Below are 26,386 nucleotides of genomic sequence, written 5' to 3' on the forward strand. Positions count from 1 at the left end.
AATCCTCCAATTGATACAAAAGAACATCACAATATAACCTCAAGACCTTTAGGGAATAGGAAAAAAACAGTTCTCACCAAACCTGACATGATTAATCCTATGATGACGCTCAGATGGCCCATTATTGAAGAGAAATCCACAAAAATCAAATGCAGTGTACAGAAACAGTAACTAAGTAGAGTGTTGCAGTCTTGCAGTCTGTTTTCAGCCTCACATGCAGTATTATAGTTGTTGATCATAATATTTTTTGCTGGGGAGTTAAGCAGCTCAAAGCTGAATATTGTGTGTGTGTCTGAAAGAAACCGTTGTGCACAAAGATCCACTAATGCTGACGTCTGTGTGGTTGAAGTCACAGAAATGGACGTGGAGCGTGGCTTCTATCAGCTGGTGGAGGTCCAGGACCACATTCACTACATCTTTGCTTTCGTCGTTTCTGTGATTGGAACAGTGGGCGTTACCGGGAACGCCTTGGTCATGTATGCCTTTTACTGGTAAGCCACCCTACACATGGAAATGATGGGAACAAATATGTTTATCTTTTAGAGCTGCATCTTTGCAGACCTGAAAATAAGTTTGGAATATTTTAATATTTGATACTTTTTTTTGTGTTTTATAAAATATGTGTCTTATTTACTTTTCACACGGCACCCTGAGTGTTTTTAAATTGTGGTTACACAAAAAATGTGATGGACGGATGAATTTTCTGCTATTCATTTGGATTTGATGATGCTCATAACATTTCAAATAATTTCAGTGAGCCATTTGAGGTGGCTCTATTCTGAGCCCTGGCTGAATGACCAAGCTCCTCATCCTGTCTGTAAGGGAGAGGCCAGGCAGAGGAAGGTCATTTCTGTCAATTACGTATATCAGGGTGGGATTGTAGATCAACTGGTATATTTAAGTCTTTGCTTTCAGATTTCTCTTTACCACAGCTGCCCAGTACAGCATTCGCATTATTGCAGATGTAGACTGTACCAATCTGTTAGAATTCAGTTCTATTCAATTCACTTTTATTTATGTAGTCTCAATTTCCAACAACAGTCACATCAAGGTGCTTAATATTGTAAGGCAAAGACCCTAAAATAATATAGATAAACCCCAACAATAATGGGAATCCCCCAGCAGCCTAAATCTATTGCAGCATAACTAAGGGAGGATTCAGTGTCACCTGATCCAGCCCTAACTATAAGCTTTGTCAAAAAGGAAAGTTTGAAGCCTAATCTTAAAAGTAATGTGGGAGCTGGTTCAGCAGAAGATGGGCCGGAAAACTGAAGGCACTTCCTGCCATTATACTTTTAAATATGCTCATTGCACCAGAACCCTACAGAGGCGGTGGATCCACAGGAGGACAAGGCCACAGTGTGCAAATTTTCTCAAGCATCTTCAATCTCCAGTTCTAGCATCCCTATTTTGAAGTTCGCTCAGGCCAGATATTGAGCCTGAAGTACCCTCTGATACGTCCATCTTTATGTGTGTGTGTGTGTGAGCATTAAAAAATATATCTGTGGATGCAGGTTGCAGTGAAAAAAAGACATCGAGATTAAAGTGTTGTTCTCTGGGCAGCACAGTGGTGCTTTAGTAACCTTAAAGCAAGTTCTAGATTTGAACCCATCCAAAGACATGCTTGTCAGGTTTTGATTTTGTGATTACTGTGCAGCTACAGCTATCATTTAAGCACTAGATAACATGTAGCATATAGTCCATTACAATTGTTGCATTTTACTTGAAATAAGGAAGCTGTGGAAAAGTTTTTTAATGTATAAATTCTACTTATAGAATTAGTCAAAAATCACAAACATCATGTGGAAAACCTCTGAAATATATACAAGTGGTTGAAATTCTAATGACAATAGCGAAAATAATATTTTCCATTGAAGAAAAGTTTGTTTTTGTTTGCATATACTTAGTTTTATAAAGTCAAACTTCTGAATCAGGCAAAATTGTAACTGGTGCATCTCTAGTTATGACAGATAAAATAAAATATAATTACATCCTATTAACATGTAATGTAGTAAACAATAGAATTTATTAATAATAATAATGCAAGTGACTTTTAACGAATACTTACATGTGGTAACTGATTGATTTAGTCCTTAGGCTGTAACAAGGTAGTCATTAAAAAAATCAATTGTTATTGAAGCTGTGCTAGCATTTCATCTAAAATGTATTTGACACTGTTATTTGGTGTTATTAGTACTTTGTAATTCCTTTGTTGAGTGGGACTATAACATACAAACTATTGGATGAACACCGAATTGACCATGTCTACAAACAACTCCAGGGCAAACAAAAGCTCTCATGATGAACACACAATGAGCACTGTGGCGGGGTAATAATGTCCCTGCCGGTCATGTTACAATGAAGAGTAGTGTGACAGTAAAACTGGTTTGTGGGATACTAATCGCTTTTAATGTGTTTCAGCAACAAGAAGCTGCGGACGCCCCCCAACTTCTTCATCATTAACCTGGCAGTCAGTGACTTCCTCATGGCAATTACACAATCACCCATCTTCTTTGTCAATTCCCTTTACAAGGGTTGGATTTTTGGCGTAACAGGTATTTTTCCTACATCCAAGGTTTTGCATATCAGAGGATAATACAAATAATTATATCAGGTCTTAGAATGAGATAAATAGAACCTGACAACAAAATGTGAGCCAACATGAAGAAGCAGTGTGTGAAAGGCTATGATATCCCCGTGACTCAGTAGCTCATGCAACCAACAATAACTTAAAGTAGTAGTTTTCAGTATCAGTGTTTTTCTGTATATCTTTCTGGAGGAATTTTGGCCCACTCTTCTTCACAATGTTGCTTTAGTTCACTGAGGTTTCTGGGCATTTGTTTATGTGCAGCTCTCTTAAGGTCCCACCACAGCATTTCAGGCAGACTGAGGTCTGGGCTTTGACTGGGTCATGGGAACTCCTTGATTCTTTTTTAGGCATGCTGCTGTACATTTAATCATTTGCTGATGTGCTCGGGATCATTGTCGGCATGACACAATTTCTGCCAAGCTTTAGCTTCATATTTGACTCTAGAACACTTTGGTTAACAGAGGAGTTCATGGTTGACTCAGTGAGTGCAAGGTTCCCAGGTCCTGTGGCTGCAAAACAAGCCCAAATCATCACTTCTCCACCACCACAGCTGGTATGAGGATTATGCTAATTTGCTGTGTTTAGCTTTTACTGATCATTGTGACCAAACACTTTGGTCGTGTCTCTCCAAAGTACATTGTTCCACAAGTCTTGCGGTTTGTTCAGATTCAACAGGGGAAGACACACAGACTCGAAACCAGGAGGCTTGTACTGGCAATCCTTCCGAATAAGTCTTGCTTGTTCAGTCTTTTTCTAATTGTATTGTTATGAACTTTAACATTTAATGTTCTAACTGAGGCCTACATAGTTAGAAATGTAGTTCATGAGATATTTGCAAATTCTGCAAGCATTGCATGGCCTAACCTTGGGGCAATGTCGAGTTCTGGGAAGATTGTGGGAAACCTGAATGCTGCAGACCAGCAAATTATCACAAACTTGTGGTTTTATAGAGGTGCTCACATTTGCTAATGAGCAGCTAATCAAGTTCATGTGATTAACAGTGCCTGGCTGATACTTTCCCTTTTAGTTCATATCGAAGCAACAAGGATGTGCTTAGTATTTCACACACTGCATTTTCTGTTTCAGTTCTGCATTTTGTCTTAGTTTCTTATTAAATAAATAATCTGCTTGCAGCTTATATGAGGTTGTATCTACCTATTGATAAGGACCAGATAGTATTTATTATGTCCTGATATGTAAAACCTTAGAGTTAACACAGGATGTGCTTTTCATTTTACAATGACTGTATAAATAATTTACATTTAATATTAAATATCTTTATCCTTTACACATATATCTACGTAAACGTTGTTCATATTGTAATCATATTGAAATCTCTTATTGAGCTACATACCATAACTTAATTTTAACTGCTGTAATGAAGACATTTCCCAACCAATGGATAAATAAAGTATGCACTTTCTTACTTTATATAGCACCTTTTTTTTAGTTAGAATCTGTTGATGGTGGAAAAATGTTTAGTGGAGATGTGTTCACCAGTCTAACAGAGAACAAAAATAAATAAATAAATGTGTACTTTTTTCCTTTCCCCCCTGCAGGATGTAAAATATATGCCTTCTGTGGTGCTTTATTTGGAATCGCCTCAATGATAAACCTTCTGGCCATCTCTATAGACCGCTATGTTGTTATCACCAAACCTCTGCAGGCATTACAATGGACCTCCGCGAGACGCACTTACCTCATTATTGCCCTTGTGTGGCTATATTCATTAGCCTGGAGCCTCGCACCCCTCTTAGGATGGAGTAAGTGACTTAATTTTTCCCTCCTTACCAATTTTTAAGTAAGCGTCCACCTTATCATACTTTTTTTCTCTAAAGGTTCATATATACCAGAAGGTCTGATGACCTCGTGCACATGGGACTATGTGACCTCCACTCCAGCCAATAAAAGTTACACTTTGATGTTGTGCTGCTTCGTATTCTTCATCCCTCTTGGTATTATATCCTACTGTTACCTCTGCATGTTCCTAGCAATTCGCCAAGCAAGCAGGTACATCTAAATAAATAGATTTATAATATTCAATATTATAAATATTACTTTTTTCTGAATATGCATAATTTAATATTGTTTTTAGGAAGTCATTTTAATACATGTTTGCTGGAAGTCCCATTCTGGCCACTTGCATGTAGCCAGGGGGAAAAAAAAAACCTTTTCCAATAAATAGTACTCACCTTTATGGCGAGAACTGCAAGAAGTGATGAAAGTAGGGTTTTTGGCTACAACCCAGGGACCAAGCATCAGTTTTTAGTGGACTAAACTCAAGTTTTTAAGTCTGAGGTCATCAGAGCAGGATCATGCATCTCAATGTTTCTGTCTACATTTGCAGGATTATACATAGTCAATTTGTCCTATAGGACAATTAGTGCAGTTCTACTGCAAGCTCGTGAGACCTCTAACTAATAACCTTTCCCTTTGACTGCCTGGGCTGTAAAGCATTCCAGCACATGCCTGCTTCAGCATAATTTAAAAGGAGTTTTGCGGCCATCAACATCATTCAGATCATAGGGTCGGTGCACACTGTAAATGCTCACATGCACCTGGTCAGTTTGGGACTCCAATTTAAACTAAGTGTATGCATGTGCAGTGATGTTTAAAAAGGTGGTAAATGTCAAAGTGAGATCCCAGTTTCCCAGTAGATCGCTGACCCACTCCTCTGGCCTTCATTTAACCCTCTAAAGTCTTATAATATGTTACTGACCACGAAATTCTTTGTCTTCTTATAGAGATGTGGAGCAGTTGGGCAATCAAGTGAGGAAGTCAACACTGATCCAACAGCGCTCCATCAAAACTGAATGGAAGCTAGCCAAGATTGCTTTTGTGGTCATCATAGTGTTTGTGCTTTCTTGGTCCCCCTATGCATGTGTCACCCTCATAGCATGGGCTGGGTAAATATGATACGTTAGCACTTAATGCTAGGATATGTAAAAATAGCTTGGTAGACCCTGGTTTGCAGGGAGTTTCAGGTAGTAGAACACCCTTACTTAAAGCATTTCAAGCTACAGTATAAGTATGATCATCTCTTACCATGTTTCATCTCTGTCCATCAGATATGGAGGCATTCTCAGCCCTTATTCCAAAGCCGTCCCAGCTGTTATAGCCAAGTCATCAGCCATATACAATCCTGTAATCTATGCCATAATTCACTCAAAATACAGGTAACTGCGATCATGTAATTAACTGACAAACTAATTCTGAAACGTAATGGCACAATTTGTTAAAAGATCATGTTTTTTTTTTCCAACAGGATCACCCTTGCAGAAAAAGTACCTTGCTTGCACTTCCTAGCCCATGCTCGCAGGAAAGACTGCATATCAGTATCGCTCAGCGAATCCTCCTTAAGGGACTCCGTGCTGAGTAGACAGTCATCAGACTCCACATCCAAGCTGCACATAGTTTCCTCCATTACAACAACTGACACGGTGAGTACTGGATGCTGCACTAGTCTTTGAAAGTGAGAAAAATCCTGAGCATGTTAACTGTTTACAGCAGTATACAATTACCGTCCCATTCATATAACGTGGGTTTAGTTAGATATGTCAATAGTTGTAGTAGTTTTACCACAAGAGCAGTTGCATGTTGTAAATATGCAGATGTAAATTCTTACCTTGATATACATACGTGTCTTGTAGCATGTTTGGAATGATGTGGAGCTGAATCCTATTGATCAGAGTCATACTTTGGGATCCAGCTATTCCCTTGGAACTCTAAAGGATAGAGAGTGTCAGTCATTGACTAAACACACAAAAAGAAAGAAAAGCCGAAGCCAGGAACAGCTAAGGTAGGCCCTAATCATTTGAACTGTTGATTTCCAATTCATATTACTGGCAAGTCAAACGCTTTGAAGATAAAACATGTCTTTTTCCCACAAAACACTTACATTTATATTTCATTTTAATTCTCAGAGCAAGGTTCAGTGAACAGTTGTGATCACGATCTATTGACTGAGTCAGTTAAAAGACTTCTATTGCATATTGGAAGGAAGAGGAATACGGACAATCTGGAATCAGCCAAAGAAATGTAAAGATGGGTATGATAAGAGTTTAGACAAGAAGAAAAAAAAGCACAAAAAATATGAAGTCCTCATCCAGCCACACTTTGGATAAATGTTGATAAATCCAGTGTAATCTTCACACTCAATTTCAAAGACTGATGTTTGGAGGAAGGCTGTTTTGAGAAAAATAAATGGAGTTACACAAAGCAGACAGAGAGAACTGTGAATTGACTTATGGTTCAGCAACACTAGCGTAAAAATAGGATGTCAACCTTCTTGCAACTAACTTGCAAAACTCAACAGTTACCCAATAACTGCAAAGCAAAGAAACAATTGCAAGTAGTTATAGCCACTAACTAGTCAACCAGAGGTTGAGTGCTTAACAGTCTTAACCTCTGGGCAACCAGTTTTGACCACAAGGTGATTACACGGGTCACATTATAGGAGGAACCTGTCTCCAAACAACTGTGATCTGACTTGAATTGACTGCAATCGCCAAGGTTTGCAAATAACTGCCGTCTGTGCGGATGAGCACAACTTGTATGTGATGCGTTTCTTTGCAACAGTGGACACCAACTAAACTGGGTGCCAAATGGTTGTATTCTGGCTATTTTCCAATAACAAAGTTGCAGAGCACCAAAGACATTTTGCAGTTAAATTACAGTCACAATTTTGCAACTATGTTCAGTTAATTAATGTGCAAAGATTTCTTTCAAAAACACTAGCTTGTTAAATGTTAAAGAGATGCACCAATCCAGCGCTTGGATCAGATATTTGTCCGATCATGATTCAAAAAGCTGGAGCAGAAATAAGTGGCATGATTCAATTGATTTGATTCTATTTGATTCAGTGTTGTACTGCCATAACCATGCCACTACTCAATAGCAGGCCAGAGGTTGCTTGTGGTTGCAGCAACATGTTTTCTTTGTATGTTTGCACTATTTCTTGACAAAATGTGGTCATGTGAAATACCACAATTGTAGGTCTTTGACATCGTTGCTTTCCCTGTTGGCGTCTCTCTGTCTCTTGCTTTCACATTATATTCAATGTAACACTCGTTGGGTAGCTTTCATTGCTGGCTTAGTCACTTAATATTATCTCAGTCTCTTGCCAGCTCCACTCCACAACTGACACACAAGTGCACAGTTAGAGCAAGAAAATGAGAACCTTATGCAACACTGAATAACAGCAGCATATAACAATGCCTCTCACACTAAGCTAAAATAAGACAAGACCATATATGTAAAAACAAACAAACAAAACAAAAAAATACTTTGTTTTCATTGCCATTTAATAAGCTGTTAATATATGCATTACAGTACATTTAGAGCCAGGATATATCATTTTAATAAAAAATGTAATAATATTTCTCAATCTCTTTCTCAGAGTGAGGAATACAGCTTGTCAATTTAACATCAGCATCAGATATTTGGTATATTTGGCATCAGTAGATATCCAAAGCCACTGTGCTGGTATTGTATTCAAACTGGGAAAACGCTGGATAGGTGCATAGTTAAGGATCTTCTTTGTCTGCGTGTGTGTGTGTATGTGTGTGTGTCCGAGGACTTGTTTATTATCATCTTGTTGTAAGGACGCTGAGGATTCTCTTTTTAAAACAGCACTGAATGAGGAAGCTAATTGTATCCATTTGTTTACATTATAACTAAGGCTACATGTATTTATATGCCTCAGTAAAATATGATCACTGCTGTATTTCATGTAAAAGTCTGTTCTATACTCTATTATTTAGAAGGTTAAATATATTTGTTTATAATGAGTGTTGCTCATCGATGGACCGATTTGATTGCATTAAAGACACTGAATAACAAGAATACATTTTTTTATTTGTTGACACGTGCTCTAAGTTTTTGTGATCCCGCAGATTAGGATTTTTACAACCTAAGACTGGGAAGACAGTGACACTGTCTGCAACTCAACATTTATCTGAAACAGAAAGCATTCTGATCCAACTTGGATCACAGTCAGATCAAAATGTTTTTGTACCGCTTTTATTCACTGGAAGTATTTTGGGAACTATTTTTATTATGAAGCATTGTGCAAGTCAAAGTATGTGAATTTATGTGCAAAAGACACAACAAATGCACCGTTTTGTCAGTACATGTTCTCGGGCATAGAACTGTCACAATCACTGACATGCATCGAGTTTTTGTTTACATACTTATGTGTGTATTTGCTGCCATAAATAAAGGTTTCCATATGCTCTTTTGCAAATGGTTTTCAGTATCTTTATTTTAATCTAAAGCAAAAATAGATCCAAAATAAATCTGTTCTACTATTTTACTTTATAGCGATTTATTACTGAAGAATTTTTTTTTTTTTGCATATAACAGTCGACACTTTTGCATATAATGCATGAGAGCGAGAGGAAGCAGACATTCAGAGCAGGTAGAAAGGTAATTACTTTTAACAGTTTTCTGCTGCCTCCAGCTGAAAAAAAGTAACAACTCCCTGTTTCATTCAGTTACAGTTAAATCATACTAAGATATAGCGGCGCAGTACACTAGACCTTTTAATCCTCCCAGATATGGCTGATGTGAAGAAATGTAAAAACTGCTTAAGGGCCTTTAAGTAACAAACAAGTATAGGTCGAGGCGAATCCTTTCTGCTTTCATTTTCAAATGACATTGCACCCTCTGAAATAAATTTCTACCCCGAGGGCACGTGGTATCTTCAGTCAAAGTCCACAGTGAATGTGGATGTGAAGCATTTTCCTGACCACTAGAGGGCACACTAACACTAAAACCTAAATCACTGCCATATTACAGCAGCCACATGATAACAAAAATCAAATTTATAAATGTAAGTGTAAAAAATGAGAAAAGGCTTTATTGGTTATACAATCCAAACCAATGCAAAAGGAGGCCTTAAACTCAACAAAGGAATTTGTGTGGGATTCCTCTGTGAATATTTTACATGTATTTTACATGTATTTTGAATTTTAAACATTAATGCAGTTATTTTTTTTTAAAATTCCCACCACAAATGCAAAGCAGGGAACACTGATGTCTCCGCTGATCATTCAAAATGTATTACAGCATGTCTGACCTGCACACTGGTACGCCACAAGTTAGTGGAAAACATGATGACATCGCTCAGTGATGCAACAGGGGAAGTCAGTGCCCTGTCAGATGCTTAAATATTTCTTTCATAAGATCATGCAAAAGTATCAGCCTCATACCTTCCAGTAACCACTGACAATCAGCTACTGCTCAATTACTAACTTTCCTTAGCTCAAAAAAGCCAGTGAAGCTATTTTAACGTCTTCATTTTTGCTGCAGGCCTAAATCTACTGCTGTGCGACACTGCAAAGTTTGACATTAATCCAATACCAAGTAAATACAGGGGCAGTATTGCTGATACCAATACTGATACAGATAGTTTTAACTTACGAAGGCAGTTTATAGAGGAGCTTGTCATGACTTGTGACATGACTCACTGTTCATTTGCAATTCCTGAACACATTTTAATGATCATTTTTTTAATATTACACAATAATTAGTTAACACAACAAAACACACCTTTTAGCTTTTCATATATTTTTTTCTCTGTAATGTAAATGTATCTGTCTCCAAAACACGTTGGATCAACTTCTTTCGTTTAAGTGTGTTACAGGCTATACATAAAATAGACATAACAGTAAACACAAAAAGACATTTCTCAAGTGAAAGTTTGAGGTCCTTCTTTTTCATTCCTAAAAAGAAAATTAATTTAACACAATTACACGGGCTACATACATTACTGAATTTAAATGACAGAAACAATGTTTTGATTCTGTCAATATCAATCTGGTATCGATACTATTGATATTTTGATAGCATTCACTTGTGACTAAATCCACCACAGAGGTAAAATTATTGTTAATTAGACCGTTACATCAGGCAAAACGTTAACAAGTTGTAAATGAACCAATTTAAGAAGCTATGGACACAAATTTAAGTGATACTATTATTTTGGGCCCTTTTTAAAAAAAAATAAATTCATTTTTTAAGCTTTCATACAACACAAGCTAGATACTGTCTATTTGTCAAAAGTGACTAAAAACAAAACAAAACAAAAAAACAGCGAAGAAGCCTTTTTAAGGTATTGGTAATGGTAATGGTGTCGGTGACACCGGCCCTGTATTTATTTGGCATCAGCACCGAGTTTTGCAGTATCGCATACCACCAGTTATCAAGTGTGCACTTGCAGTCTCATCCACCGTGCTTTTTATTCACCACCACTCACCTGCACTGCCCCAGCACTAAACAAGCCCACGCCTGCAGGCAGCCGCGTCGCCTCCAGTGAACCGCCTGGCGCGCTAAAGCCCTCCTACCCGGTAGCCAGATAGGTTTGGCTTTAACACGGAAGTTTCAGTTCCGCTCAGTCCAGTTGTTCAAAACTGAGAAGGGACTAAACACACTGCTGCTTCTCTCTCACCACCAAACCCGGCTCCACACAGCAAGGTGAGTTCTGCGCGGCACATCTCGCCAGTTTTCTTAGTAACAATTTAGAGAAAGTTACGCTCGCTATTTTACAGCTTCATGTTTCCGTTACAAAGCATTTCCAAGAAGAATAACCGTATTTAAAATTTCAGTCCTGCAAACGGAGTTACGCATTTGTTTTACCCACTTTGCGTGAGAGCGGTTTCTAGCAGGCTAAAAGTCCATGTGGAAATATTCACCATTATATTAAACATGTGCTTTATTGTGTCTGAGAGCTGCTAAGAGACTTTTGGTTCGGCTTCATTTCATTTTGGTTCGGACACATGGGTGCAAACAACCGTAGCTGTTACTACTAGTGCACTCATCGCGCACTGTGAGGCAGCACGCTAAATTAAAAGGGTGCATGTTGAAAAGTTGCATGTTTGATAAGAAGTATCTTTTAATTTTGACATTGTCATTTATTTATGCAAAATGCAATCATTTGAGTATGAACAATTTCATGTGATCACCATTGCCTGGGTGTGACAGTGCAAACATACTCCACTTAAGTGAGTCAACATATCTTGCAGTAACTGCACAGGACACGCGTTTGACGTGCAGACCGTTTAAAGTTTCCTTCTTCAGACCGCGTTACCTGGAGATCACATGTAGGAAACCGGACTTGACACAGCTGTAGTTTGACATGCTGGGAAAGCAGTTTGTGAATGCTATTTACATTCAATGTGTGTGATTCGTAACTGAGACGGCTTTCCTACCATGAATGGAATTTTCATTTTGAGCTTTTTATTTTGAAGCCTGTGCCATGTTTTTTTTCTTTTTTCTTTTTAAATCTTGCTACAAGCAGGAACTGATGTTTGGAGTTACATATAGATCTAAATGTAAGTCAAAGTGTGATTTGACTCACAGGTTTTGTGAGGCCACATGTGCAGTAACATACAAGTTTTACTGTTTAATGCAGGGGTGTCAAACTCAAATACACAGTGGGCCAAAATTCAAAACTGGAACAAAGTCGCGGGCTAACATTAAAATTTATTGAAAAAAAATCTTCCTCTAGATATAAGAATGAATCTTTTCTTATGGACTCAAACAAGTTTTGCTGAAAAACTGAATATGGAACAAGCAAAGCTTAATACTAAACAATATATATATATTAGCTGTATAATACCAGTAGGCCAGCTCTAATAGTAACTTGGTATGGCTTTGTGGGCCAAATGTAATTAGGCTGCAGGCCAAATTTGGCCCGCCGGCCAGAGTTTGACACCTATGGTTTAATGTAAATCCAGGAACTTTTGAGTTCAGACTGTGTGGTTAAGATCCAGGAAGTTAAATGACATCTAAGTACATACAATTACCTGAGCCATAACTTGATAGCGTGATTGTGCTGAAATGTTTATCAGAAGAAAGCAGCATTGTGAGAGGAACTTGAATGATTAAAAAAAAAAAAAAAAAGGCTCAAATTCATCCCTTAACCAGTTTAGAGAAGGTTTGACGTTAGTCTTGTTAATATTTTCTCATGCCCAACTCAATTGCTTTTCTATGAAGACATTAAAAGGTGTGTCTGCTCATGTCTATGCATGATATCACTGCAGATTGCAAAACAAGCAGCAACATGAGATGAGCGTAATGTTTGTTCTCTCCATATTAGGTAATGTGTGACTTCAGTCAGCGTGAACCAGTTTTGCAGTATTTTTGCTTTCTTGAGACTCCTGAAAACTCACACTGAACGAATAAGTTAAACAACTGAGAAACTTCAGGCCTGCGTGTGTGCATGTGTGTTGCCAAGACATCATTTTCTGGGTCAAAGATCTTCCCGTTGCACAGACGGTATTTGTTTGTTGTGTCCTGTCACTATCAATAAAACAATTTCTTTGTCAGCGTTGGAGGTTTAGCGGAGTGAACTCAAGTGAGATAGTAAACAAAGCTTCTGGCAGTGTCAAAGGTGTGGTTGAGTTCCTTATTTTGAAGTTAGGAAGTTAGACGCTTTCATGTTCTTGTTTTTGGAGCTCTGTTGGTTTGTGTAGCTCTGCTGTGTTACAATAAATTGTTAAAGAATAAGACAAACATTTGTATTTGTGCTGAAAGAATGATTTATTAAAATATTTATCAAATATGTTTAACATGTGACGCTGTACTTTGACGAGCTGAATTGGGTGAATGCAGTTTATGGAGTTTATATTTAGGAAGGGATTTTTCATTTTAGCCAAAAATACACCTCCTGGCTCACAACTCAGCCTTAGGTCACCCTGAGCAGGCAGACAGCTGTTTTCAATCAGTTTGAGTTTTAATATAGACTTGCATATTTTTCCTGTTGATTAGTTTGGTGTGATAATATTATTATTATGTTCTACAAATAACAGAGCTATGGCCACATACCCAAAAAGTAAGTATGTATGTATAGATAGATAGATAGATAGATAGATAGATAGATAGATAGATAGATAGATAGATAGATATCTCTATATCTATATCTCTATCTATATCTCTATATCTATACCTCTATCTCTATATCTCTATATCTGATATAGATATAGAGATATATAGATATAGATATAGATATAGATAGATATAGATAGATAGATAGATAGATATAGATATATATAGATAGATATTGGTAGTAAAACTCAATTGACGTACCCTTAATTTCTCACACAAAATTACATTTAGAACGATGTTAAAAGAGGTTAAAATGCCGTTTTTTCTTTCAAGTCACCCTGTTTACCTCATGGAGGTTTTGTGACAGCTTGCCTTACCTGTCCTAAATACTGCATACTACTGCTGTGTGTGTGCTTTGTGCTATTCGGGTGTTCACCTTCTCCATATCACTTTCACACATGATTTTAAGGCTCCCAACCTCCCAACAGTCTTTTGTGTCCTCTTCTTTTAAGAGCTCGTTTCCCTCTGGGCGTGATGATGAGATGATGTGCGCAGGCCAACACTCTGATCTGATTTATGTCTAGTACAACTAACCAGGTGACGAGTTCTAACAGGTGCTGCTTTGTCCCTTAGGGAACTTGTAATGGTAGCATGAATTATGACACCAAAAAGGCATACCTGTGGGATGACAAGGCATTATTATTCATGAAATACCCATTGGGAAAAAATGCAAAAAATGTGTGAATATCTTTTTTTATGCCTCTTTTTCACGCCAGGCAATGAAATTGTACACAGTACGAGTTACATTCTCTGATGTGTTTCAGCTGCCAGGTTATGTCCTTAAAGGGAAATCTTCTCCATGAAAACCAGTAATAAAAGAGAAAGTTATTCAAGTACAAAGACTGGTTACGGATCTCGTGTCAGACCTTTAGTTAGTTAGAAAACTGCAGCTTTTTGGTTTTTAGATGTTTTTGAAGTTATTTGCTAAAAAATGTGCTTCCATATTTCATTTTCTTGTAATTAAAACATACAGTGTGTGACATATGATGGTTTTGGGTTAGGCTTTGATGCCATATTTTTGTGTCAGCCTGTTGGCTCGGGTAGAGATTAAATGTTTCTCACATGATTTGTGGTTTTTCAGACTTGCCCGATCTGACAGGCACAGTGACAGATTCACTGCTGTTGACAGAAGAGTCGCAGTGATTTTGTCTCTCTCACACACACACACACACACACACACACACACACACACACACACACACACACACACACACACACACACACACACACACACACACACACACGCACGCTAGAAAAGCATATTTTGCAAACATCCCAGTTTCCTCAATAATCAGTCTAATGAATTTTATGAAGCGCTAAATCGTAACATGTCACTGGATTTAACCTCAGTCTCACTTCCAATAAATGTTTGCCGCTTCAGTCTTTTAGGGGAAAAGGAATGCATGACAGGCAGGGCTTAAACCAGTGAAACTTAATAGTGCGTGAACTACATCACTTGCACCAAGTAAGTTTTGCTCAATTAAGTCCTACTTTCTTACTAATTTCCATGTACATAATTCACATAAATAGCGTATTTGGCCCAAAAGGTGATGTTGGTGGTGTCTCATTTAGCCAAAAAGGATGGCGGTGCGAAAAAGAAAATCAAACTGTTGCCAGTGAATTGAAGCTGATCTCTAACAAGTCTCTGGCAGTGCAGGGTATGCCTTTTCTTAACTCCCTTCAGAGGCTTAGTACACTCATTCTGTTACACACCACACTTGGGATTAAAACAAGTTGTTAGCAAGATGTGAATGCAGATGGGGTATTTCATTCCTCATCTGTCGATCCTTACAGCCCTAAACCCCAGGAATGAAAAATGTGACCAGTCTTTCTATTAGAAAAAGAGTGGCGCATTTAATGCTTCTTTGTTGGATCATGTGTAGAGGAAAGTGTGATTATAATATAACATATTAGCCCCAAAGTGAAGCTTCAGAATATTGATTTGAGATTGATATGTGTTGTTCTGTTTCTAGGTACATCATGAACACCAACTACAATGTCACCCTGGATGGCCCCGCCCCTTGGGGCTTCAGACTGCAGGGAGGGAAGGACTTCTGTCTTCCCCTCACCATCTCACGGGTGAGTGGGGGAGACACACACACACACACACACACACACACACACACACACACACACACACACACACACACACACAAGTTATGCATGCTTCACTTCATGACAGTCACTTCAGAGGAATGCTGGTCATTCCTATTATGCCATTTGCCTTGTCACTGACAAAAGTGCGTGTGTCATTTGTCTCGTATGTGACACTCAGTGCTGCATTTAGACACTTTTGTTAACACTTCATGCCCCTGTCACTCTATCTCCACTGACCTTTACATGCGTCACAGCAAGGCCATGCCTATTGTGAAAATAATGTGACGTGACATTATTTTCACAACATTTGTCAATTGGAAAAAGTCCCTTGAACCTCACGTGGTTGCTCTGGAAAGATTTGGGGGACGCGGCGTATAGGTGTTAACGGCTGATGAGCGATAGTGCTAAGTGTGCTGACCTTTGCTGACCGTGTGCTGTGGAAGCATAAGAACCTGTCTTCAAATGTCTTAACTGAGTGAAACTCTAGAAAGCCACAATGGATCTGTAATAACTATTTAGGACTCGAAGTCACATAAATTCAGAAGTTGAGTGGCCGTATTCTTTCAAGTCCTGAGCTGACTGATGGATGGCCCGCTGTTTAAAAAGTATGATTGTTTATGAGGTCTGGGCCTCAGCCTACACACAGACATACTGTTTAGGTACACAGTGTGAGAGGATTGTGTGCAAATTGCTGTGGTTGCTGCAAAAATTAAAGGAAGCTTTCAGTGCAGCTCACTGTTTGCAAAGTCAGAATCTATTTCTTCCCAGGGACATCTGAGTTGTCTTTATTATAGTAGCCTTTCCTGTTGTAAAGTAGGATTATAAGGAAGCAACTTGTCCTCTGTGTTTTGAGTGCAGCTGTGCTTCTGTGGGCAGTATCATTTAGTTCCCACTATATCCTGTTTTGAAACTGTAATCTCAACTCTATGACAAAGGTCAGTCACTTTGTTTATTTGTTAGTGGCAGGATCAGTTACAGAACTTTGAATATCATGTGAGGAGAGAAATGACTTTTCTTCTGTGTTTGACAATGTAACTCTGAGAGCATTTAAAAGGCCAGCATAGCTTCCCCGTCTATTTTTAGGTTTTGCAGCTATGATAACAGCGGCATGCAGGACATAACGGCGTGGTTGTCAGCAAACCTTCTTGTCATCACATCTTATAGTACAAAACGCATCCACACAAAAGCATTTCTCTGTCTATCCAGTTCACTTTGAGCACCTATATACTTTATGACAATTCGAAATTGACTTTATAAGTCTGCACAGCTATATATGCCCTCATATCTAGCTATAGCTGCTGTATAAGAAACAAAGTCATACAGGTGAGCTTTGGTGGGGGTGGTGGGGGGGGGAGGTCAACAGAAGCCCTCTGTTGAGTCATTTGTGGTTTGGAGCGTGTCATAGTACTGCTAAACCAGGAACCACAACTCTTAGGCTACGTTCAATCTGTAGGTGTTAATGCTCAATTCCGATTTTTTGATCAAATCCAATTTTTTTTTGTCGGCTTGTTCACACTACAAATAAAATGTGACAGCAAACGCGCTCTAGTGTGAACGCTCAAAGCGGCCCGCATGCGCAAAAGAAGATGTCACACACAACGCGCTCTGTTTAGACCCAGAGCAAACAATATTGTTCGACTGATGGCCCTTAATATAACGACTTCGGACTTCACGTTTCCCAATTTTTGCTTTAAGTTATTTTGTTATTTACATAATAATGTAGATAACCTAATAATTATCCTTATTGCTGTTTTAGAGGAGCGGTGCTTCAAAGGATAGTTGCAGATTTCTGTCAGAATCTGCGGATTATAAAGTACAAATAAAATGTTCACGTTTCTCCAACGTGTCTTCCCAACAGTTTCACTGACATCTACGCTGGATGGCCAGGAAGCGTTCGCGATGTCTTCTCCGGCGTTGATAATTTCCGTCTGTCTTGTGTCAGTGACGTAAAAGACGGATTTAATGCGACCTGACCGTTTAAACAGCAGTCGCTTTCTAAAACATCGGATATGTATCGGATTCAGTACCACATATGAAAGTGACCCAGATCGGATTTGAAAATATCGGATTTGTGCCGTTCACACTGTCATATCATGATCGGATATGGGTCGCATAGGGTCAAAAAAAATCGGATTTGATGCGCTTTCGCCTGCAGTGTGAACGTAGTGTCATTCCTGTGACACATTTTTGTCCCACCACATGACCAGTGAATGGCTTAGATTCTTTTTTTGTTATTTTTAAGGCACCAGGAATAAGCTTAATCCTTTTCTTTGATTATCTTAGTCAGAATCTTGTGGTCACAAATGGCACTGCCTATAAATGATTGTGTGTAGTAGAGCGGTATGCCATCCGTAAAATTGTCAGAGCTATCAGCCGCATCCAGTTTCCAGGTTAGTAAAGGTCACTGTTAAGTTGGTAGGCAGTACATATGTGGAAACATCTGCCAACAGTTTAATCATTACTTCAGTTCCTTCATTAGATGAGTGATGAGAAAATTGCGTTGACCTTGAGCTCATTTTAAGGTTCATTACAGATCCACAATGTTAAACAGACTTAATTTGGAGCGAGACTTACTTTGTTGACATCACATAAAAGCGTGCATGTATTTTTGCTTAAATGGATGAGATTGCTGTGGAATAATGATGTAATCACTTTACATATGTTTACCATATGCACATAATTCAAAGATTATACAAAGAAAATGAGGGTGGCCACAAGAACACAGCAGCCGTTTGTTCCGATGCCTTTTTGAAATTTTGCTCTTTGAATGAGTGTTGAAAAGATGTATGCTCTACATGAACATTTTCTATTTTTGAAAAAAAAAGGCAGGATTGATGTGCGCCTCAGATGTGTTAGAAAAATTTGAGTGAGTGGATATGTAACTGTTTACGTAACCTTCCAACAAGGCTGCGCACTGTGAAGAGTGGATCTCTTAATACTGTATGGCTGATTTATGGAGCAGGGATCCAATTGTGCATGTTACTTGTGTGCGTGTCTCTGTTTCTGTTTCTCCATCCATGGCAGTCTGTGTTTGTTCACTTTTTAGGCATATCTTCACAGGCTTTTGCATCTTTAAAAGACAGAAGAAAAGTGCAATTATATCATTACAGTCTAAATGTGTTGAGTCACCACTCATTGCTTTATTCTTTGCTTCCAAGGACCCAGACTTTCTTGTAATTTTTTTTTCAAAGTAGTCTTGATAAATAATTCTTCAGGCTTTCAGAAGCTTTTTCAAAGGTTTCCTTTGGACATTGGCTGCTTTTTCACCCATTTTCAGTTCAGTCCTTGTATCTAAACATTTTTAGAGGAATATTTGGGTTTTTTTTCCCCAATTTGTTGAACCACTTAACACTGACCTATGGAGTGAGGAGTGAATAAATCTTGTGTCTACATATAACAACTTGACAGTGCATTTTAAATTGTATCTTTGGGTACTTTATTGCTAGCATCCAGATCATCGGTGTATATACGAAGAGATCTGGAGAGAGGTACAACAGTTAGTGTCTACAGCCATCTGTAAAACACAGTGGAAGTACACATTTTGATCCACAGTGTAATACCATCTGGAAAACATTTGATTGGCAATGGCTTCATTCTTCAGAACGACAATGATCCCAAACACACTACCAGTGCAGTGAAAGCATACCTGGATAGACAAACTCACAGTGGAACACTATCAGTCATTGACTGGCTTCCCCAGTGTGGGATCATCCTGACAGAGATCAGAACGTAAGGCAGCCAATATCCAAAGAAGAGCTTTGAATGTCCTTCAAGAAGCCTGGAGAACTGTTCCTGAAGCCTGCTTAAAGACATGACGAGAAAGCTTTCATTTTCCTAACAGAATATAAAAAACAGGAAGGGCGACTCAAGACTTTTGCACAGAACTGTAATTCTGTTACGCATGTCTGCATCTATCATGCTTGCTTGCTGGGTCATTTGAGGGTCACCACAATGATTTTTTTCCCTTTCTTTTTCCTTTCTCTCCCCCCCGACCCCTCACTTCCTCCTCTTGTTTTTTGTTATTGTTGTTTTAGTGGGTTGTGATGCTTTAAGGGAAAATAATAGAAGCTCATTTTGGCCCTGTGTTTACTTTGAGCATTTCCACCCCAGCCAAGAGTACGTGTATTGTCAAGCACCACTGGCATATCACATTTTTGTTTTTGTTATGATAATGCTACTTTGACACTGAAAGGAGAAGAATCTGATGGCGTAGTATATCTGGGCAAAAACATCAACAACACAGTAGGTACATTTTACAGTTTGTGCATTCACGTTAGGGAGGGAAAGTTTTCTTATGGTATGATAATACTGTTCATGTATTAATAGAAAACTCCCCACCGAGTAATAAATGAACGTTCGTGTTTTGAGTCTTCAGTAAGAAACTGTGAAACTATTGCTCTTTTTGCAAGTATTGTGAATATTTTTGGTTTCCAGCACCCTTCACTGCGCTCTTTAATTTAACTTTAAACATGTTCTTCACTCACCAAACATTCCTCTTCACAAACATTTTTCTTAGCCACTTTAAAAATCCAGTGTTTCAAAGGCTAACCAAAACTGCAGTTTAACTGCGTTATACTTGTCACACCACTATAAAACATTGTGAAATGGTGGGGATACGCTCCAGTGACAAAGAGCTGCTTAAAATGTTTTCTCTGGAGTCAAAAGAAGAAGCATTTCTCAACTAAAATGCAGGTGGTTCAGAAAAGACACTTATTTGAGGGTGTTGTATTATTTTTGGCCACATAAGGATCAACTTTAGATATTGTTCTCAAAATGTTCATGTGAACATGTCATGGCAAATTTACAACAACTGTTTAAGTCCAAGTAACAGGAAAAAAAACCCAATTCTCCTGGTTGCATAGTATGCAACCAGGAGAATTGGGTTTTTTGTTATTGCTACACAGTATTTGAATCTTGTTAAGCTCTTTGGATAAAGGATATTCTTGCTGTCTGACTATAAGCCATAATTTATGGCTCAGCCCAGGCCCAGAAAACATAAAAGCAAGCATTTCAGGAAACCATTGAGAGCGATAGCCTGTGGCCTTTGTTGCAAAGCTCTCTTGAGCTTTGTTACATAGAAACTAAAATGTAGAAAGCAATTAAATCTACCCAATATCGCTCAGTAGCATGATGAATACATGAACATAAATGGTACAAAGTACTTTTAACATTATGTGCTATATGCTGTTGGGTTTTCTGTCAGTCCTATTCTAGTGAATGTGAAATCTCTACAATGCCTTGGGGGAATTTCTTCATATTTGGAACTAGTTTCTACTTGAACTTGAAGTTAAATCAGAATTTCGCAGTCAAGCCATTTTTCTTGGCCGTCCTTGAAACTTTTATACACTAAAATGCTGAACAGTAAACTGGTAACGTTTTAAAAAGTCCAAGCTTAACTTGCACTGTGGTATTATAGCTCATGCAAAACCACATTTCCTGCCATTACTCAATGTTATGATTCAGCAACAGAGAAGCAGATTGTGACCATTTTTCACATTTATTTGGATACGTAATGGGTGACACGAGTCTTTGGTCCCCACATATATACATATAACTGCAAGGTCTTAATTCTGGTTTAAACAGTCTTTCAATATGTGCCTGTTCAGGTTACATATGGGTTTGTTGGAAACCGTTATTTGTAGTATGTGTTTGATCTCTCCGGTGTCTGTCTTGAGTTGTATTGCAAGCATCTGCTTCCAGTCTCCCTAACGTTACATGGCAAAGCTATAAAGGATAACTAAGCTGTCACTTGATTTTGATTTAGATCACTCACACTTTTTTGGATAAAGTATATTTAAAAGTAAATCTACTTTTTTGATTTGACTTGCCAGTTTCCATGAACTAGAATAAGCACATATGCAATAAATGTATTGAAATGTTAGGTGACTACACATTTTAAATTTTTATTTTATTATTATTATTATTATTTGCCAATTCTGCCATTAATGCGTTAATGTAGCAGAGCAGTAGGTAAAAACTGAAAACGACCGTGCCACTTAGTTCAATAAAAGTCCAAAAAAATCCCCTTTTTATTAATTCATGTAAGAGTTGCACAAATCATAGATAAAGGTAGAAACGGGCACTTGGCTTAATCCTCACAGTGTCTAAAAGCCTTTTCATATCATCTGGCTCAGCAGTGTTAGTCAGCCGGGTTTGTTTTTGACCTGACTGGAGAGCATTCAGTATTCAGTGCAGGGTTGGTACTGCTTTGTGTGTTTTGTTTGCGTTGCCATGGCGATTTGACTAAGACCTCCTTGTAGGTCTGCTTGGCATCTCGTGCTTTCTAGCAGCCAGGCTGATGCAGAGCGAGACCGGGGTCAAACCATGACAACCGCTTTCTACCTCTGTTCAAGTGCCCTTAATTGGGATGTTTGGCTTAAAGGAGAAAGAGTAGCTACAATGTGGTGCCCTCCCAATGTATGCTTCCTCTCCAATGATGCATACTCTTCCGCTTTACTGTTTGAACAGTTTGCGCAAGGTGTTGCAGGTGTGCCATCTTAAAGATGACGTCTTGACAATGAGCTGTACTGTACGTGGTAGTACATAGGTTGCTGCACACTGTGCTGTCAAATAGAAGAGACTGTGCGGTAAATATTTACCTTTTGGTGAGCTTTAAAAGTTCATTTTTCATGTGGAATTGTTTTGTATCACTCCTATGAACTGTTAACCTTAGGGCTGTATTGTATTTTTGGCATCTTTTCAAATAAAATCTCAAACATGTATTTAGGCTCTTTAAGGTTTTCTATTTGGTGTTCCCAAATCTACAGAAGGAGGTCGACACACTGTATTATTTGCAGGAAAGAATAACACAGGAGTTTGAAAGCATGCTAGTCTAAGGCCACTTTAATAGTAAGTACCAGTGAGAGGAGGTCAGTTTGCTTTATCATGTGCGTTTGTGATGGTATAATTTTAGGTCTCGGTCTTTTCCATATAAGGTACTCTCTTACACTATCCTATACAGACGTGACATTCATCTCGCATGCCTGCCAGCTCTTACCACAAGACACTTCCTCCAACATGACTTCCCAGATGAAAAATGACCGCAACCTTCTTCCTTACTCCATAATTTCCTTAAAGCCAGGAAACTAGACACTGACCAGCCAGGAGGATGATTGCTAACCCCATAAAATTGGAGTGTGATCTTAAATATGTTTTATTACCATAAACACACCCAGTTTATTCAATTTATTATTGACAGAAGAAGTGTCTTCCTCTTCTTCTAGGAAGAGTTTTGCCTGAACTTAAGAAAAAAAAAGTTGATGTAACAATAAAATCATAAATCAGTGGTATAAAAATACCACCAAAATACAACATTGTTTAGTAAAGAATCCAAGAGCATTAAGACATTTGGCACAGACTCCAGAGAGGGAACGCATGTGTCATAAATTTAGCTGTAAAAACAGAATCTCTTTTTTTTCCCACCAAAATAAATCTTATAAATGTGTTTTCTTTGTCTTTGTTTGCATATCACTATATTAAGGATACATTAATAATTGAGTGCACATTTAATTGTTCACACATGAAACTTTTTCCCTTTTTTCTTTGTGTCTCTATTTGATTATGACTTTACAATAGATGAAGACACATGGAAGCAATGGACATTTTGGAAACAGTGTTACGTTTTCTTGACTTCTGTTCCACTTGTGAGGTTTCGTAGGTGTCCTTTTTTTTGGTTTGTTTGAATATTGAGTTCTTAAAACGCTTTTTGTACCAGGAATGAATTTGGCGATCCCTGCACAAATCTGCCATGTATTGGTGAATTTAACTGCAGGCAGGAAGTAGTAGTGCTGGAGTTAATACATGTTTAGTTGTAGTGTGGAACAACCAGTTATTATCAGTAAAATCACCAGTGTGGGAGGACCGCTGTAGCGCCACAGTCACACCATTATGCGGCTGGAATCCCATTCATGTAAACAAAGTTGGAAAAAGATGTCATTAATTTGGAAAGCACAACATTTTTCAGATTTTTTTTACTGCAAGTTATGCTGTGTGAAACCCTTTTGGATGATTTTATAGCAACATTTGAAAAGAGGTTTTTGATTCCACACATTATATAATATGGCCTGGATAATTGGATTTGACGTAACACTTTGCTAAGACATGTTGATCTTTTGAGAGAACTGGAGAAGCACAGCCAAAGTTCCTGTTCATTACTTATCTCCGTTCCATCACGAGTGTCTCAGGCCTCTCCATTTATATTTATAGACTACACATGCCAGGGATTCTTACTGTAACGCCTATTTGTTTTGTGGCCACATGAGAAAGACGGTGTTTGAGTGAAGGTTATCTCTCTGCTCTCTACAGACTAAAGCCCATCCAACAACGCATTTCTTTTCCTCAGAATATTACAAGAGCCTGTTTCTTCTTGTCTTGAGGTGCTGCATTTCTGAGAGCTTTCCATGTAAAGAGCAGTAGCAATTGCATCCTTACAAGGAGAGAACTTGATCTTGTTTTCCACCCTTTCTCTCTGCCTGACACTCACAGGCACAGGAAAAAAGAGACTCTGTTTAGTGGAGAGCCATGTCTCACGGATGTGTGCATTCACAACCCCTCAGCAGCTCTTTGCTGTTGGCCTCCGGAGCTGTGCAGCAGATTTAGACATAGCTGGCAGATGTCAGTAATCTCTGAACAGTGCTTACATCACTTTTATTGCCCCGAAGAGCTACAAGTTACTTTGCTGAAAGTAAATGTGTCACGGGAGACTCAGAGGCACACCTGCCATCATTTACGGAGTCTGGTCTGTGTCATACACTTGAGTCAGTTGAAGCTATGATTGTGTTGTGGCTAGTGTAGTGAGCGCTCTGCCTTTTGTTAGTCGTACTTAGCATGTGACAGCGCTATAGTTTTTCCTGGACACTGGTATGGGTAGATCCATCTAAGCTGGGCATTTGACACTTCCTGCTATTGAACTAGCGGGAAACATGAGGAATGCACAGCTCCAGAGAAATGTGTCGGTCAATTCAAACCACTGTTGTCATTTCCTCATTCTTTCTGCCCCCCTCTTTCCCACTGTTTCCCCCTCCTTTTGTTACTATGAGAGCTCACACAATGGCACTTTCATTACGTTCAACTGGCTGCTTTTAGTGTTACTGATAACCTAAAGGTATTATCTAGCAGTGGCGAAAGTAAACACCTTGTTTGTCTTTTCCCCTTGTAAATCGGCTTTAAAATGATTAACTTAAAAGATAACTTGATGTTGAGAGATGAAAAACGTGCATTTGGATACATTTTTTAGGTTAATACAGAGTTTTATGTACAAAGCTGGTACATTTCATTCAATAATCCACTGAATCGATCGACAAAATTCCTCCTTCAGGCTTCACACCCTCTTCGCTTGCATGTGCTGACACTTTCTGAGTTTTGCTCTTTCACAACATTAAGAGACATTGACAAGACCAGCACAGGATGAGTATGCAGAATCCCTTTTCTGCCTAAACGTGGCTGTACAGGTTTTGAGTGTGTTAAGAGTGTGCTGAGTGATTGATGAAGTGTACTCACCCTTCTAATCACTGATCAGTCACCGCACCAGTCATGTCATCATCATGGGTTTTTTTTGGTTTTTTTATGTTGATTCCAAAAAAGTCCAGCATGATAGCAAGGGATAGAAAACCTAATAAAACTCAATTTAAATAAAAATAAGTGGATACTACATAAACAGCAGTAGCTGTGTTACACAGCAGGTAAACACACTGATTGTGTGATGCACCCAAAATTTTAATGAATGGAAGGTTGAATCAAGCCAAGAAGTGGAACCAAATAAAATTAACTTCTACAAGAGAGAACACAATCTGTGCACCAGCACCTTTTACCATCACAATAACAAATTACGCAAAAGGGAGAAAAAAAAAGCCTGGAGGGGCTCCAGGAATGCTTCTGGAAGTCCCTGCCTGACCAGGCGAGGACTCTTATTTTTATTTTTTAATGATTAAAATGAAAACTTTCAAACCATATGGTTTTGATTTGTGGTCATTTGTCATTTGGTCATGTGAGTCATCTTTGTGGGAATGTTTTGGCTTTTTTATGGGCAGATGGTTTTGGGTAGATTTAGAGTCCTCTCGCTGATGTTGTGATGTTGATGCTGTGAGGAGAATAAGATGACTATCTTATCTGACAACAATTACATAAGACAGGAAGTGGAAAGGAATTCACAATAGTTAGTGATTACAAGGGAAAAAATGAGCACAGTATAGATGCATCATAATTACTGGTTAACATTCTTTCGCTCCTTCAACTACACAGAGGCAGAGTTGTTTGAACTTAAATGCTATGTGAATAGCATTAATTTGAGTCCATAATGATCATACTTTTCTTACTGGTATTTTTTTTCTGCGTCTTTGCAGCTGACTGATGGAGGCAAGGCCGTCAAAGCCAAGATGAGTGTTGGAGACATCATTCTGTCGATTAATGGGATTTCCACAGACAGCATGAATCACCTCGAGGCCCAGAACAAGATTAAGGCCTGCACAGGCAATCTCAGCCTCACTCTACAGAGGTAACTGCATGAATATCACATCACTCACACATCTTGGGACTTCTTCAGGACAACCTATGAATTTCACTTATTTATGTGACTAGACAGACTTCCCTGGGACTCCTGTCAACATTTAGATTTTTATTAATATGCTGTTATAGCTGGTTTAACACAGCTTCAAAAGCACTATGAAGTGATTTTTCCTACTTGTGTGTATTGAAGCAAATTAAAAGTATTTTGACAAAAGTTATAGTAAATATTTTAAGGTACTTTTTGTAGGACAGAAAGGCTGACAACTGCAATAAGAAGCTTGATTTGTTATAACTTTACTTTATTTGTGC

The 26,386-nt window shown here is 38.5% G+C and overlaps 2 protein-coding genes across 3 annotated transcripts in view; both read left to right on the forward strand.

The window, feature by feature from the left end:
• Nucleotides 1–348: 348 nt before the first annotated feature.
• On the forward strand, nt 349–6,538 carry opn4xa (opsin 4xa). The gene is made up of 9 exons (XM_035906976.2): nt 349–491; nt 2,422–2,555; nt 4,150–4,353; nt 4,429–4,600; nt 5,335–5,496; nt 5,659–5,766; nt 5,856–6,030; nt 6,241–6,389; nt 6,514–6,538. Exons 1-9 carry the CDS (start codon nt 358–360, stop codon nt 6,536–6,538), a joined length of 1,263 nt encoding a protein of 420 aa, XP_035762869.2. The 5' UTR covers nt 349–357.
• Nucleotides 6,539–10,835: 4,297 nt separating this feature from the next.
• Nucleotides 10,836–26,386, forward strand: part of pdlim5b (PDZ and LIM domain 5b) — a 35,792-nt gene continuing 20,241 nt past the window's right edge. Inside the window, exons 1-3 of one of the 2 annotated variants that reach the window (XM_087843699.1) lie at nt 10,836–11,065; nt 15,451–15,556; nt 25,915–26,066. In XM_087843699.1, coding sequence (XP_087699825.1) covers nt 15,458–15,556; nt 25,915–26,066 — 251 coding nt within the window. In that variant the 5' untranslated portion in view covers nt 10,836–11,065; nt 15,451–15,457. The remainder of the gene's footprint in view (nt 11,066–15,450; nt 15,557–25,914; nt 26,067–26,386) is intronic. The other variant, XM_087843700.1, reaches the window with a different exon arrangement.

Source organism: Neolamprologus brichardi, chromosome 7 (genome assembly GCF_056152115.1).
Source record: "Neolamprologus brichardi isolate AB-2024 chromosome 7, ASM5615211v1, whole genome shotgun sequence".
Classification (NCBI taxonomy): Eukaryota; Metazoa; Chordata; class Actinopteri; order Cichliformes; family Cichlidae; genus Neolamprologus; species Neolamprologus brichardi.